At 44.5% G+C, this 16,489-nt stretch overlaps 1 protein-coding gene across 7 annotated transcripts in view; it reads left to right on the top strand.

Moving 5' to 3' along the window:
- Positions 1–16,489, top strand: part of LOC134578109 (uncharacterized) — a 58,187-nt gene that overhangs the window by 16,297 nt on the left and 25,401 nt on the right. For all 7 annotated transcript variants that reach the window (XM_063437107.1, XM_063437103.1, XM_063437102.1 and 4 more), the window contains exons 3-5: positions 8,085–8,138; positions 9,477–9,620; positions 10,321–10,453. In XM_063437107.1, the coding sequence (XP_063293177.1) occupies positions 8,085–8,138; positions 9,477–9,620; positions 10,321–10,453 (331 nt within the window). The remainder of the gene's footprint in view (positions 1–8,084; positions 8,139–9,476; positions 9,621–10,320; positions 10,454–16,489) is intronic.

The raw sequence follows: 16,489 nt of genomic DNA, 5'->3' as shown, positions 1-16,489 counted from the left end.
GGTTCATTTTTATTGATGCTAGGCGGCCCAGCCAAGAGATGGAGAGGTGTTGCCAGGTCTCCAAGTCCTGTGTTGCCTTGTTCAATAGTGGGCGGTAGTTAATTTGGTACGTCATGTTGAGTTCTGCCGGTAGTCGCGTTCCTAGATATTGTATGGATTGTGGTTCGTATCGGAACGGGTGTGTCCGTTTAAGTGCCTCTAAGGCTGTGTGGGGGATGTGGATTGGGAGGGCTTCCGTCTTGTTGAGGTTCAGTTTGTATCCTGACACTGTTGCGTAGTCTTCTAGGAGGGTCAGCAGTGGGGGGAGGGATGTCGTGGGGTTTGTCAGTGTCAGCAGGAGGTCGTCCGCGTAGGCCGCCACCTTGTAGTCTGTGTCTCGATTTTTGATGCCGGTAATGGTTGTGTCTTGTCGAATTGCTTGTAGGAGGGGTTCCAGGGAGAGGGCGAAGAGGAGAGGGGAGAGGGGGCAGCCCTGTCTTGTACCGTTGTGGATCGTGAAGGTGGGAGGTTGGGTATTTGGGATGAGAAGGTTCGCTGTGGGTTGAGAGTACAGTCCCTTGATCTGTCCGATAAAGGTCTCGGGGAAGCCCATTTTGTTGAGGGTTGTGAATAGGTAGGGCCAAAGAATGCGGTCAAACGCCTTCTCGGCATCTAGGGAGAGGAGGAGTGTGGGGTGGTTGCGTTTGTTAGCAAGCCAGATGAGGTCAAATGTTCTCCGGGTGTTGTCGCTGGCCTGGCGGTAGGGGATGAAACCTACTTGGTCCGGGTGTATCAGTTTAGGTAAGAATGGGAGAAGGCGATTGGCGAGTAGTTTCGTGAGGATTTTGATGTCGGTGTTGAGTAGTGAAATGGGTCTGTAGTGGCCTGGGTCTTGGTGGTCTTTATCGGGTTTCGGTATCAGGCATATGTTTGCCCTTAACATGTCTGGGGGGGGGGGTTCTCCGTCCATGATGGAGTTGAATAGTGTTAGTAGGTGCGGGAGGAGTTCCGTTGGGTAAGTTTTATAATAGAGGCCGGAGTAACCGTCGGGTCCTGGGCATTTGTTCGGTTTAAGGGATTTTATAGCTTGTGCGATTTCCTCGGTGGTGATTGGTGTGGAGAGTGTTTGGCGGCCTTCTTCCGTTAGTGAGGGCAGGGGGATGCGTTCCAGGAATGCTTCTATTCTCGTTTGCGCAAGGGCAGGGTTCTGTCTAATGTCAGGGGTATGGTCGTAGAGTGAGGCATAGTATTTTTGAAAGGCGTTCGCGATCTGGTGAGGTAGCGTGTGCATTTGTCCGTCGGGTGTTTTTATTTGGGTTATCTGTTTGGCTCTCTGCCGCCGGCGTAGTCTGTGAGCCAGTAATGTGTCCGCCTTGTTTGACTTTTCATAAAACATCTGCCTCGTCCATTGGAGTGCTTTTCGGGAGTCCTGCGCCATAAATTTTTGTATGCTGTTTCTATGCGTTTGCAGTTGGGCCGTCAGTGCGGGTGTAGGATTTGTTTTGTGTAGAAGTTCTGTCTTCCTGAGGGCTGTGAGGTGTAGTTCGAGTGCTGCTAGTTGTTTCTTTTTATGTGCTGTGGCTGTTGCTATCAGCTTGCCTCTAATAACGGCCTTGTGCGCCGCCCATAGGGTGCCCGCTGAAGATACTGAGTGTTTGTTAAGTTCGAAGTAGGTTTGAATGTCCTGTCTGATGGCTTCTTTAATGGCTGGGTTGTGGAGGTGGGTCGGGTTGAGTCTCCAGGACCACACTTTGGTAGTGTCTGGGATGATGAGTTGAAGGAGGATCTCTGCGTGGTCTGACCATGTGATCGACCCTATCGATGTTTGTGTTATATATGGAAGTAGGGTGGGGGAGGTGAGGAACATGTCTATGCGCGAGTACGAGGTGTGGGGGTGTGAGAAGAAGGTGAAGTCTGTTGTGGTGGGGTGCATTATTCTCCAGATATCTACTAGTTGTGTTCGCGTGGCGAATGCTTGTAGTAGTTTGTCCGTACGGGTAGTTGGTGGGGTCCTTGTGCCTAGGGTATGCGTCCTTTTCCTGTCCATGTCCGGGGTTAGGGTCGCATTGTAGTCCCCTCCTACGATCATATGGTGTGATGGGAAGAGTCGGAGGTGGGTCTGGAAGGAGTCCCAGAAGTTCGGGTCCGGGAGGGTAGGGGCATAGATGGAGGTGATTGCGTACCTATGGGGGCCTATGTGTCCTGTTACTGTGATGTATCGGCCTTGTGGGTCGGCCACTGTGCGTGTAACTGTGAGTGGGCAGGAGGTGCGAACCAGTATGGCTACCCCGTTTTTCTTTTCGGCTGGGGAGTTCGCTAGGTGACATTCCCTATAATATCTATTGCGAAGAGGGAATGCTCTGGAGTTTTCATAGTGCGTCTCCTGGAGCAGGATGACGTCGGCTTTGGTTCGGTTCGCCCATCTAAGTAGGCGGTGTCTTTTGATCGGGTTGTTTAGGCCTTTGCAGTTTATGGATATGCAGGTGAGATGTTTAGGTTTGGGTTTGGGTTCCGATCTTGGGGTGTGGGCTGGCCTCTCCGTGGGTCCGGTTGTTGGGCTCTTCGGCATCGGAAGGGGGGGGGCGAGGGGGGGGAGGAGACGCGAGGTGGTAGCGGGCGGAAAAATGAAGGCTGAAAGAGACGGGAGGGGGGAGAGGGGAGTGGGGGAGAGGGGGTGGGGGTGGGTTTTAGTTCGTGTGAGTGGTGGGTGCGTAGGTGTCTGTAATGAGGGGTTATCTACACGGTAGACCTGGTCTTATGACAGGGTTGCCAGGTCGTATGTGGGGGTGGCCGTGGACGTGGGGGTCTCTGACCGGTCGGTGTGGACCTTTGGTCCTGTGTAGGGGGTGAGGTGGGCGAGGAGTGGAGCCTCCCTCTTCCCTGCTAAGATTCATGTGTTTTGGGTTACGAGTAGTACGTCGTGTGTTAGGGGGTCGGTGGTGTGGGTTCCTAGGGGTATTGCGGTCGTCCCGTGTAGGCGGTGTTGGGTGAGGTTTTTGTCGCGGTTTGACCTCCAGCAGTGGAGGTGGGGGTTTGTCAGGGTCCAGAGGGGCATTGTGTGTTAGGGGTGCCTGTTTAGGTTGAAGGTCCGAGCCGACCTGGGGTTGAGTGTGGTAGTCCTGGTTGTATTCTAGCTGTCGTGTTGCTGGGGTTGTAGGGTCCCCTTGTCTGGGTAGTGTGATTGGCGGTCCTCCTACCTGTCTCTGCAGTCAGCGGTGGTTTAGGGGGAGGTGCGTGCTTTATAAGTCAGCGTCCCCAGGGGTCGTTGAGGTGCGAACTGTGGGTCGGGCGTGGGCGTCGCTCGTCTGGGCGTGTCACTAATCGGAGTTCCGTGATTGGTGTTCGATGTGTCATGGGGAGGGGAGTCGTGGCATCTGGGTGTCAAGCTTTCTCCTTTCCTATGCCTCTATTACTATGTTATATGAAGTGCTGCAGAAAATAAGGCAAATAAATAAATATAGCATTCTCGACAAATAAACTGTACATGTATCATGAGAAAGTTTCTGGTCGGTGGAGGGGTTAAGTTGTAGGGTATCCATCGGGGGGGGGGGGGGGGGGTCTCCGGCGTGGTGGTTCAGCGTGATACATGAGGATCAGACATATAAGGATAAGACATATGAGGATATAACGTCTTCGTGACAGTGTCGATGGCTCTGGTTCCCCCTACCCCTGCGTTATCGGGTTCCCTCCTTAATTATTGGTTGTCGCCGGGCCCTGTGCCGGGTGTCTGGGGGTTTGTGGGCGGGTAGGCGGAGCCCAAGGTTGGTCCCCGGTGTGGGTGGGTTGCTTTATGGGGTGATTGATATTCGGGAGCCGGGTATATTAGCAGTAGGTGGGGTCCCTCAGGGTATTTAGTGTTGGTCATAAGTATCAGGGGCGGGGGGGGGAGGCATCGAATCTGTCATCTTAGTCAGACATTTCCGTGTGCTGTAGAACAATACATTATTTAACAGTTTCACGTGCAGCAACCATAAATAATACAAAACGATGTAGCAGAATACGATAATACGATAATACGATAATACGATACCCCTCCTAGGTCAGCATCTGTGAGTGGGTGACTTGCACCGTGTGTCAGAGTCTCTAGTTCTTGGTGCTAGTTGGACGAGGGTGGGTCCGGTTCGTGTTCGGGTCCTAGGGGGGCGTCGGTTGCAGTTTCATTGTCCAGGTAGGTGCATGAGGAGCATCTGGATGGGAGCATAGCGGGGCTGTCCGGGTGGATACGTCCCTTGAGTTCCTTGAGTTCCTTGAGCGGTATAGGTGGCTTTCTGGGGAGACCTGGGGGGGGGTTATGTCCGTGGGGTGTCTCAGGGTGGTTTCCAGATCTCTGGCGTTGGTTGGAGGTCGGAGGGGGTACCAAGTTGGGTCAACCAGGGGAGCAGTTATTTGCGGGTGTGTCGGTCGGAGGCACATGTGAGAGGTGATAGGGCTGTGTTTAGTTTTGTTCTTCAGGCCTCATGGGGAGCCTCTTCCGTGGCGTTCGGCGAGGGGAGTCCGAGAGTCTGTCGCGTTGGGTGCGTGGTCTGTTTCTCACGTTCATGGAGTTTGTTTGCTGGGCTGGTAGGAGGGTAAGTCCCAGTGAGTCCGCAAAGGGGGTCATTTCTGTCGCACTCACCAGAACGTGCGTTTGGCCGTCCTTTCTGACGATCAGTTTGAAGGGGTGACCCCACATGTAGCGGATTCCGTAGTGGTTCAGCGTGAGGGTGAGCTGCTTGAGGTCTCTTCTTTTCTTTAGTGTGGATGGGGCTAGGTCTTGGAAAAAGGCCAGACGGGTCCCTTGATATTGGGGGGGGTTGTCTCTTGAGAGGTTGAGGATTCTTTCTTTTATCGCAAAGAAGTGCATGCGGACTATAACGTCCCTGGGGGATTCGGAATTGAGGGTCGGTGGCCTGAGTGCTCGGTGGGCTCGGTCCATTAGTAGGTCCTGTGTGGAGGCCTCTGGTAGTATAGTGCGGAACAGGTCTGTTAGGGTGGTATGGAGAGCTTCTGGTGTAACCTTTTCAGGTAGGCCTCTGATCCGAATGTTGTTGCGTCGCGACCTATTATTTAGGTCTTCAATGTTTTCCTCCATGGTTTCAATCTTTGCGTATAGATATGCAAGCTCTTGGGAGTGTTCACGGGATTTGGAGGTGAGTTCCGTGATGTGTTCTTCGGTATCATCTGCTCTCTGTGTCAGGGATGTGATATCTTCACGAAGGCCTACTAGCCTTTTGTCGAGCTCCATTGCCATGTGGGATTTAATGTCTGCCGTGGCTTCGTGGAGCATTTGTCGCATTACTTGCAGGGTGAGTGGGGCGTCTCGCATGGGGTTGTTGGGGTCGGCTGTGTTTCCATCTCTGTCTGCTGTGTGTCTGTCCGTCATGTTTTGGCGGCAGGATGGCCCTTCGGGCTCCGGTTGGGAGCGGAACATCGTGGCGACAGATGGAGTCTGTTCTTTGGGGTCTTTTTTTTGTTTTCCGCCGCCCATGTCACTGCTTCGTGTGAGGGGTGCCCAGTACAACGTTGTCTGGGTTGTCTGTGGCGTTTTGGGTGCTCGTAACTGCGGATGTTTGCGGATTCAAATAGTGGGGAAGAGGGAGCTACAGGATTATGCTGCCATCTTCCTCGGCGGTCAGGCCACGCCCCTTGTTTGCCTATCTTAAAATAGAATTACCTTTATTAATAACCACACTTGCATATCGTCTGGCATTAATAGCATCAACCTGTTAACGTATAGGATAGTGTAGCACAGGTGTCGTTTTAAGCAAAACTCTATCTTATATGTCACACACTCCTGCCGAAATGTCTCTATAATGCCTGTAATCCTACAAAATATACTAAGCAAGTCTCTAACCCTGGTATACCTGTTAAAAAAAAAATAAAAAAAATGTGCATGTCTCTCTCACTGCCTCTTACTAAGTGTAAGCTATGTATTGTGAATCTACTGTTGTTGGCTGATGGGGCATGACAAAACTGTGTGTATTCTTCTGCACTACAAAAATAAAGAATAAAAAAATCAAATAAAAAAAAAAATCCCCTGGCTGTCAAGATAACTGGTTCTGTTACTGTCTGATTGTTTAGTTTGTTGAAGCAAAATTGTCTAGAGCACCTGCTTTGCAAAGAATTTTCATTGAGCTACAATGGGGAGTCTGTGACTGAACTGGCTTCGAAGGGGAGGACTGACTTAGAAGGGGAAAACTTCTAAAGGCTTCAGACAAGAGATCTGCAACTTTTGCAGACAGTTTTATATATGTCCATAATTTAAAAATGCATATTTAAATGCATGCATATTCTCATTGGTGTCATACCTACTGAACAGGCTTGCTTTCCTCCTCCTGCCGGTCATGTTAATGGATCACCTAATTCACATGCGTACAAAGCTTTGAATCAGTGCTGTCCTTTGCGGATTTCATAGACGATGGATGTCCTCATGCAAAGAGTGAGGAAGTCCAACGTCATTTCATAGAGTTAAATTCCATGAAAATCCAGGAAGCTCCTCTAGTAACTGTCTGTCATGACTAGTAATGTGATCCAACACGCAAAACTATGTAACATCTACAGTAATAGACAGAATGTAAACCGGTCCTTAGAATGACCGAATTAGAACTTTAAAAGATAGAGATTAGTCAAGGGAAAGCCGAGGTCAAGGGAGCCAAAAATATACAAGATCGATAAGAGAGCCAAGCCAGGGAAACCAGAGGTTAGAGTAGTCAGTAATAGCCAAAGTTAAATACCAGGAATATCAAATACAAGGACAAGAAAACGCTGATACCAGGAACAGAAACCACAACAGAGAAATGAGCTAGGGAATTTAGGGGTTTAAATACCTTGGGATGTGATTGGTCAGAGCTTGGCCTTTGACCCCAGACCATGTGTGTGCCTTGACGTAGCGACCTACACACGTACGTTTGCGTGAGCTTTGGAGGCGGGGCTTCAAATGGCCACAACCTCGTGGTCGGCACCATTTTGGATCCCGCATGTGGAGGGGACGGATGCCCCAACGGATCAACTCCCGGCTAGCTGCTGAACAGGTAATTCCTCCAACTTGTCATTGTGGTCGCACCGATCGGATGCGACCACATGTAGCCGAGAGCCGGGAGCCGTGACACTGTTTGTTCCCTCAATGTAAACATTGCAGTCTCTCTGAAACTGCAATGTTTTCACTTGTTGGATTAAGGGAACAGGGACACTTCACCAAGACCACTTCAATGAGGTGAAGTGGTTTGGATACATCTAGTGTCCTTTAAGGCTTTCTGAGGATCATGAGAGTTTTTTTTTTTTTGGCTTTCCTCGATGTACATAACATGGATCTTGTCTACCATTCCTCAGATGAGATTGGTGGAGGATATATAGATTTCTTAATTAAAGATCATTGATCATAAAGGGATTAAAATTAACAAGTGCATTACTGTACATAAATGCAAATAGAGAATACACATCTTCTTGAATACATTTGTCCCTTAGTGATTATTGTTGAATTAATCTTGCAATGGTTGCCTATAGCTAGTCAGAGCCCCCTCTCTTCCATGATAGAAATGTATGATAAAAAACAACTTAAGAAATACATAAATAAATATTGCATTCTTTTTAGATTATTTATTATTATCATTATCACCTACTGACATCCATTTTTACCATTATCATCCTCAGTGAATACATATATTTATCAATCCCGCACAATGGCAGATTAGCTGTACAAGATGGGTTTATTTGCTAAATTCTGAGCCACAGGGAATTAACCAGTAGTAATTTTGTCAATTAAAAATTTTAGTCAAATTTTAGTTGACTAAAATTTTTGAGATTTAGTCTACTAAAACAAGACAAAGACTAAAACAATTCAGATGACTAAAATGCAACAGAAACTAAAATGTTTTTTTAGTCAAAAGACTATGACTAAAACTAAATTAAAATTTGCCGCGAAAATTATAACTGAAATTGAAAAGTGGGTAGAGGAAAAAAGGATGAATAAGAGAGATGCATTCTATCAGATTTTTTTCTATGTTGTCTTTCCAAACTTATATTTCAGCAGTCCCCTTGTCAATACTTTTCAGTTCCCTGTGAAGTAAATTAAACATGGTCCCATGTTTGAAGGAATAAAATTATAAGTATCCATATCTTTCTTTCAGGAAAATAATTTTGCTTTGGACTACCCTACATATACTGTGTCCAATCTGCGAAAAGTAAGTTTGACTAGAAGAAAATCATTTGCTTTCTAAACTTTGTTATTAAATGCTTATGGCCAGTGATGTAGTTTTACTGAGGAATTTTACATTTTTTTGTATAATAATTAAGGTATTCATGCACTTAATATGCTTCCATGTTTTCACACACTTATTCATTTTTACTATCAGTGTTATTTACTAACGTGAGAGTCACCAGGAAGTCAAAGTTAATTCAAAGTGAATTTAGACCAAAATAGCCAAATATGAAAAATCCGTTTTTTTTAGTTTGGATACTTCGGCCTCTAATTTGAAATTCACCTTGAAGTTACTTTAATCCCTGACAATTGTCACTTTAGTAAATAACCCTATATGAAATATATAACCAGAATTTTTGAAATTATTTGACATAACGAATGGTGTGTTTTATAAAATAAGGTGAATTCGGATGTTAGAAGTAATCTGTGATGCTATTATGAACCATGGGCTGACTTACAAGCATAGGTGACCACTGTGGTGGACCACCTGGCACCCCGACTAGGTGCCTCCGCCAATCGCTGCTTCCTAGTAATCCTTGAGTACCATAAGCACTGCACCGGACACCATAGCCACAGTAAACCCCACAGCCAGTGTTACAGCTTGGTTGGGGTCTCGTTGTCCTTCACCCACCCTGGACCCAAGACCAGGATCCAGCTTCCAGTGGGTAGACCTCTTCTAGCCCAGAGAGGAAGGCAGGCTGCTCTTACAAATATAGTGATTATAACAATCCCCAGAGTGAATATAGCTGTCCCATCCACACATGAGACGAGGCTCTATGTTGAGGATGAAGAGGAACTCTTTTAATGGCAGCCACAACTGGCCTTATATGGAGGACTCATGAAAGGGGTTTCCCAATACATATTCCAGGGGAATTCCCCACTGGACGTGAGAGTAGACTACAGTAAAACAATCTAAACAATTACATTGGCTCTCAGGTCCAGGACACTCCCATACAAAACAAGATAATCCCTCCCCTGTGCCTGAGAGATAATTGAGTTCAAGAAACAGAATGGGTGATGAATGACCATTTGTGCATGTACGTCACGTGCATGCTCATAGAAGGGAAAAACTTTATGGTTCATCAAATTACCAGATATCCATACCCAGCACAGGAAAGAAAAGATAATCCATTTGAATAATGGCAAGTTGCACCTCGGGGTTGTGTAAACATTGAAGACACGCGGCATAAGGAAAGGAAAACTGGTAGAAAAAAATAAATGACAATGCCATTTTAACCTCGGATGAATTTATAAATAATTGACTTGTCTTTCTTTGTAAGAATGAAAACGGGCATACTCTAATGGATTTTCTTATTTTTAGGACAGTTGGTGCTCTGAAATATGGATTTTTCATTTATCTGATAAAGAACTGTCGAGAATAAAAGAAGTATCTGGAGAAAATTTAAAAAAATCCATTTCTCCCGTTCTTAAGGAGTTTGAATTCTTAAATGACTGCTCATTTACTGTATGTATTATTCATTTAAACACAATAATGTGTAACTTAATGGTTAACTTAACCCCTTAAGGACACATGACATGTGTAACATGTCATGATTCCCTTTTATTCCAGAAGTTTGGTCCTTAAGGGGTTAAAGAATGTGATTTCTATTTAGACATTTCATTATACATACCATATTGTCTCTTGTTGCATCCTTGTTGAGTATATTATTGCTCTAGACCAGTGTTTCTTAAACCAGTCCTTAAGACCCACCAGCAGTCCAGGTTTTGTCAGTATCTCCATTGGAATAATACAGGGAAATCCATAAGTTATAACTGACATGAGCTACCAGCATTCTCAAGATGACACATGGCATGAAGGAGTTATAATACTACAGCTCAAGATAATACCGTATATGTCATAACTGCTATTTTTATATGGTTACATGTGTGCACTGAAACTTTTGATACAGTCTTGTGGAGTCTTGTCTTGTTTATCTTCTCTTGTCAAAATAAGGAATTTCTTAATGCCCCCCATTCTTGCCTTTTCCCAATCACACACATTTTGAAAGAATCCCATGTTATAACAGGATTCTTTCTAAATCTTATATTCCTTTCATTTAGAAACTTCTTTAATTGCTACCCTCTCGCCAACTTATTTTCCAATGGCCCTTTAACATAATAAATACATATGAATGTGCATAGTTTTATGTTTATTTTGTTAATAGATATCGGAAGACTGCCGAGTACATAGGAATACAAACATGTCGGAATTTATAGACACATTAAGATCTATAAACAGAACAGCATTCATGAATAAGAGGGACTATTCCAACTGCACTGAGATTCTCTGTGAAAAAGGTAAGAAGAACTTGAAAAACATGTTAAACTTAGGTTTCGAAAATCTAATGTTATGTTTATGTTTTGTTTTAGTTTGGTTCTCCCTTTTTCTATCTCTTGACCTTCGCTTTATTTTTAGTGGCAGGTCAGTTTTCAAATATACATTTGATCTTTTCATTCCCTTATGTGGTGATGGTCCATGAATGATTCATAACACATGGGAATTAGTTGCTTTCCAGAACCCTAAATTTAGAGACAAAACTCCTCCACTACACTGCTCATCTGTTCCACAGTTCTTCCTCTGTTGCCTGTGTAGAATATATAACATGTTGACACTATATATATATATATGTAGAATATATAACATTAGGTTCATCTGTGAGCATTTGTAGGGCTTAAACCCTTGCACATTCTCCCTCACCTATTTAGTTTTGTGCACTGTGGAACATTAGCTGTGAAAGGGCCTTATGATCTTACTAAGATTATCAAGGTTATGATTTTGGGCCAGGAATTTCACTTACTGATTCTCTAAAGCAGGCTTCCCAAAACTCCGGCCCTCCAGCTGTTGCTGAACTACAACTCCCATGATCCTATGAATGAAATAGATAGGCTGAGGATCATGGGAGTTGTAGTTCAGCAACATCTGGAGGGCCGGTGTGAGGTTAATGCTTGTGGTTTTAGTGAGAACGCTGACAGTATATGGAAGCTGAAGCACATGTACTTTCTCACAGTGCTCTTCTATAAACCAGCTGAGGAACTGAGGGTCTGGTCCTTGTCAACACATCTAAACTCACTGAGGGGCAAAAATACAATTTTCTTGTGTCAATTCACTCTTAAACAATAGCACAAAGGTAATCTTTTCAATGTCGCAGCAGGAAGGTGCAGAGCTCAGATGTATGCTTCAGATACCATTAAATTACTACAATTAAATCACTTAAGCCTCTGAGATTCAAAAGGACCTCAATTTAACTAAAATATATTAAAGAGACACAACTTATTGAAGTGGTTATTGTGCCTGGAGTTCCTCAGCACGGTCTTGAGTTTCAAAATTTCAAACAGTTATCAGAAAATTGATTGACAGGTGGGCGAGGAACCTATTTTTAATTAGACTTTGAATAGTAGAGAACTGAGCACCAAAGCCCCTTCATAAAGCTTGACTTGGTTTTAGTGCTTAGACTGTCCCTTTAAAGAGCTGCGAATTTCATCTTTACAATAGGCTAGCATAATTTATAGAAAATGTAGTGATTTAAAGAAAAAAGGTTCCATAAGGAGCTATACTGCATGACATTTCTTCCAAACATTTGTGTTAGATTATACAATACCAGAATTTATTTTATTTACTACTTTATATTAGTTACATTTATTGTTACAAAACTATTGTTACTGTGTTCACGGTTCTCTTCTACTCATTGCCCACATATATTAGATTATTAGAGAATAGGAATGCAGGGAATTCAAGTCCCAAAAAAACTGATTACAACATGTCAATGAAATCATAATATTGTGCTACAGTAATGTCTTCCTGACTAGTAACATATGTATACTGACTAGTAACATATGTATAATGTATATATTGTGTTTAACACAAAGTACATTAATGGTATCCGATCGGGTTAGGATTACAAATGTTTCCTGCTAACAGTTCAGGCATACGTCCCCCTACCTTTCTTTCCTTGCTGCATTGCTCTACATAGTGGTGTATCCTGGTTTTGTGCTGCCCTAGGCAAATTGCTGTGCCAATCAAATTCTGCTCTAGGGGCAGCATATTATTGACAACTGAGCTCAGTTGAATTCTCTCAGGGAAGCGCCTCTAGTGGCTGCCAGGAAGGCAGCTCCGATTGGTGGTTGTATCACTGCAACAAGAAATTGACATAGCTACTGTACAGCAGAGTTTTAGATTGCATGGTTAAAAGGAAAATACTATTGCACCAAGAGAAACTCATTGAGATGAAGTGATCTGGGTGAGTTAGTGGACCTTAAAGGTTTATCTAATACATTGTAAAAACATAATGAGAATCACTATCAATAATTGCAGTTGTTGTTACTAAGATTAAAGGAACATGTATTCCTGACCTCATAGTGTTAAATCAACCATCACTCCCCTTTCCCACTACCTCCTTGCTCCCGTAAATATATTAAAATCTTACTTTTATTTAAGTCTTCTGCTGCTGCTGGCTCTGCCTCTGATCTGCCTGTTTGGCTGACATCATCAGAAATTATTATCTGAGCCAATCACAGTGCTTCCCCTTAGGATTGGCTGAGACTGTCAAGCAGAGCCAGCACAAGTCAAATACAGCCCTTGCCAATCAGCATCTCTTCACAGAGATGCATTGAATCAATGCATCTCTGTGAGGTAAGTCCAGTGTCTCCATGCAGAGGGTGGAGATACTGAATGGCAGTGCTGCACATTGTGCAGCACTGCCCCAGGAAGCACCTTTAGCAGCCATATGTTGAGTGACCAGTGGAGGTATCCATAGGTTGTAATGTAAACATTGCATTTTCTCTGAAAAACACAGTGTTTACTGCAAAACATCTGAAGGGAATGATTATACTCACCACAACAAATACAATAAACTGTAGTTGTTTTGGTGTGTATAGTGTCCCTTTAATGTTTGCTAACTTGTGTCCTTCCAGACGGTATACAACACAATAGAGAAAAAAGGAGGGACACAATACCTTTATCAATCCTTTATCAATACCAAAGTTCTCCTCAATATGAGGGTTCAATACTCTACTTATATTGTTACAATTTATTAGAGACAGATATAAGTCGTTTAGAACACTTATCACATCAACTAGACCCACTATAGGACACATTTAATTAAACAGAGAGTGGGGGGGGGGGGGGGGGGGGGGATGTTTTTTAAAAAAAAATGTGCAGCTGTAATAAAATAATTAAAAATGCATTGAAAATCAGTTTTTTTATTATTATTATTATTATTATTGCCATTTATATAGCGCCAACAGATTCTGTAGCGCATTACAATATTATAAGAGGGGGGAGGCACTAACTATAAATAGGACAATTACAAGAAAACTTACAGGAACGATAGGTTGAAGCGGTCCCTGCTCAAACAAGCTTACAGTCTGTAGGACATACATTCCGCTGTTTGCATTGAACACATCAAATAAAAGCAATTGAAATAGCTCAACAAAACAAATGTTTCAAGCGTTTTATCCAAATTCAACTGAAAATGCAACTTATAAGGACTTCTCGTCTTAAATTTATTATATAAGTTGCATTTACCCTAGAACCCTAGAAACTTTTGGAAAGTGATAAATACGTTACAAACTCCCCCATTACACTCCTAACCCTCCACTGTCAAAGTGGGTAACCAAGCCCTGCAACTTCCCTTGATGTAGCAAATCAAATTCCTTTAACAATTATTTTGTCAGATGCTCCACTAACCTGATTGTCAAGCTAATAAATGACACGCATCCTGAAACTACAAATGTGGATCAGCCCCAGTGGCGTACACACCGGGGTCGCAGGGGTCGCGGCTGTGACCGGGCCCGGCCCACCAGGGGGCCCGGCCGCCCTGCGACCCGTTATGCATGCCAGTGTGGCCACATTTTGCCAGCCTCTTCTCCTGGGGGGGCCCAGGAGCTGGCCACCTCAGGGCCCCCCGAGGCTGGCAGTGGCTTCAGTTTGCCCACGGCCGGGCTGCTGGGCGCGTGCACGAGGGAGGGAGCACTCTCCCCTGAGTGCTCTCTGCCCAGCTCCCTCGCGCTGCTTACTGATGCCGGAGCCGGAAGATGACGTCATATTCTGGTTAGTGAGTGTCAGTGTGTGTGTGTGTGTCAGTGAGTGTGTGTTAGTGTGTGTCTGTTAGTGAGTGTGTGTTAGTGAGTGTGAGTTTGTCAGTGAGAGTGTATGTTTTGTAAGTGAGTGTGTATGTGTGTCTGTCACTGAGTGTGTCTGTTAGCTAGTGTGTATACGTCTGTTCGTGAAAGTGTGTGTGTGTAGCTAAAACCCCTTAAGCACTTACCTTTTTCCAGCGCCGGGCTCCCTTGGCGCTGGGGATCTCTCCGCCCCAATCCACCTCTCAGCTACGAATGCGCATGCGCGCATTCAAACCGCCCATAGGAAAGCATTACTCAATGCTTTCCTATGGACGTCCAGCGGAATCGCGGAAGCGCCTCTAGCGGCTGTCAGTGAGACAGCTACTAGAGGTTGGATTAACTCTCAGTGAAACCCTGTTTTCAGCTGCAGGGTTAAAACTAGAGGGACCTGGCACCAAGACCACTTCATTGGTCCTTTAAGTGTATCTGCATGCACACCGCGGTCGCAGGGGTCGCAGCCCTGCGACCAGGTGCCTGCCACCATGTGTAGTGGCACTGGCCTGCGCAACTGGCTGAGTAAGTACGCAGGGGGGGGCACGGATCAATTTTCGCACCAGAGTCCCATGGATCTTGTGTACGTCACTGATCAGGCCCCACTAAATTTGCAGACAACCAATATAGCCAAGTTTAATTTTAGGTGTGTACCTATTAGTGTCATTAAGAAACACCTTAATAATCTAAAAATGAAAAACCAGTCTGGACCTGATCAAATCCCAGCAATGCTGTTGAAGCTTAGTGCGCCGGCAATTGCTAAACCTGTCACAACCCTAATTAACAAATCCTTGGTGTCTGGATACATACCCAAACATTGGAAGACTGCGAGAGTAGTGTCTATCCATAAAGGTGGTGACACTACTTTGGTTTCTAACTTTCGCCCAATATCATTGCTTCCAGTATTGTCAAAAATCTTAGATGTGTGGGTTTTTACCAACAATCTAACTATCTGACCCCTGATCAATCGGTCCACTACAACTGCCCTCTTAAAAGTTTGCAATCACATCTAAACTTGCATGGAACCAGGAGACCTAACTGGAGGTATTTTCCTTGATTTTGCAAAGGCCTTTGACACAGTAGACCACAACATTGTACTGCACAAACTCAAAAACTCAGGTGTTTGGTGATTGTCCACTACCTGGTTTCCATCATATGTATCGGATCGCTCACAATATGTGTTCATTTCTGACAGCGACTCCCTCTCCCAGTCACATGTGGTGTTCCCCAAGGTTCCATTCTCGGACCCCTACAATTCACATTATTCATAAATGATCTGCCTAATGTCTGCAAATTCTCAAATGTACACATGTACTCAGTAGACACAGTAATCTATGCAAGCAAATCCAATCTACCGCAGCTTGAGGCTGTGCTCCAAGATCAGTTCAAAGAGGTAGAAAAGTGGATCACAAAAAACAAACTCTTACTTGTATTTAAGTCTGGAGCTGCTTACTTTGTCACTGTTTTCTTTAAACCTGCCCACTGCCTGCTGACATCAGCAGAAGTGGTAGCCTGATCCAATCACAGTGCTTCCCCATAGGATTGGCTGAGACTGACAAAGAGGCAGATCAGGGTCAGAGCCAGCACAATGCAAACACAGCCCTGGCCAATCAGCATCTCCTTATATAGATTAATTGAATCAATGAATCTCTATGAGGAAAGTTCAGTGTCTGCATGCAGAGGGAGGAGACACTGAATGTTTGGGTGCATTTTAGGCAGCCGTGACCCAGGAAGGATCTCTAACAGCCATCTGAGGAGTGGCCAGTGAAGTTATCACTAGGCTGTAATGTAAACACAGCATTTTCTCTGAAAAGACAGTGTTTACAGCAAAAAGCCTGAAGGTAATGATTCTACTCACCAGAACAAATTCAATAAGCTGTAGTTGTTCTAGTGACTATAGTGTCCCTTTAATCATTTATGTGATGCTTTGTTTCCTTCAAAGGAACACTCCATTTAAAATTAAGTTGCAAAGGCTGTCTTACCTCTTTCCTCAGCACTGACTTTCAGTTTCTCACTGAGAAGCCTCTGTCCTGTAGCCATGAGTTCACATACAATCGCAACTTTCCTATGCTTCTTAATGAACTGTACTACAGTGAGGGAAAGCAGACGCACACTTGCCCAAATCCCCAAAAAAGCCAGCTGAAAGAAATAAAAACTTTCTCTTGAGACTCAAAGCGTTCTGATTGGTTGTCTTTCTAGCCACCCAATCAGAGAGCTGTTGGT

Source organism: Pelobates fuscus, chromosome 11 (assembly GCF_036172605.1).
Source record: "Pelobates fuscus isolate aPelFus1 chromosome 11, aPelFus1.pri, whole genome shotgun sequence".
Lineage (NCBI taxonomy): Eukaryota > Metazoa > Chordata > Amphibia > Anura > Pelobatidae > Pelobates > Pelobates fuscus.
Note: the sequence above shows the minus strand (reverse complement) of the source record. Positions and strands in the feature narration are given on the sequence as shown.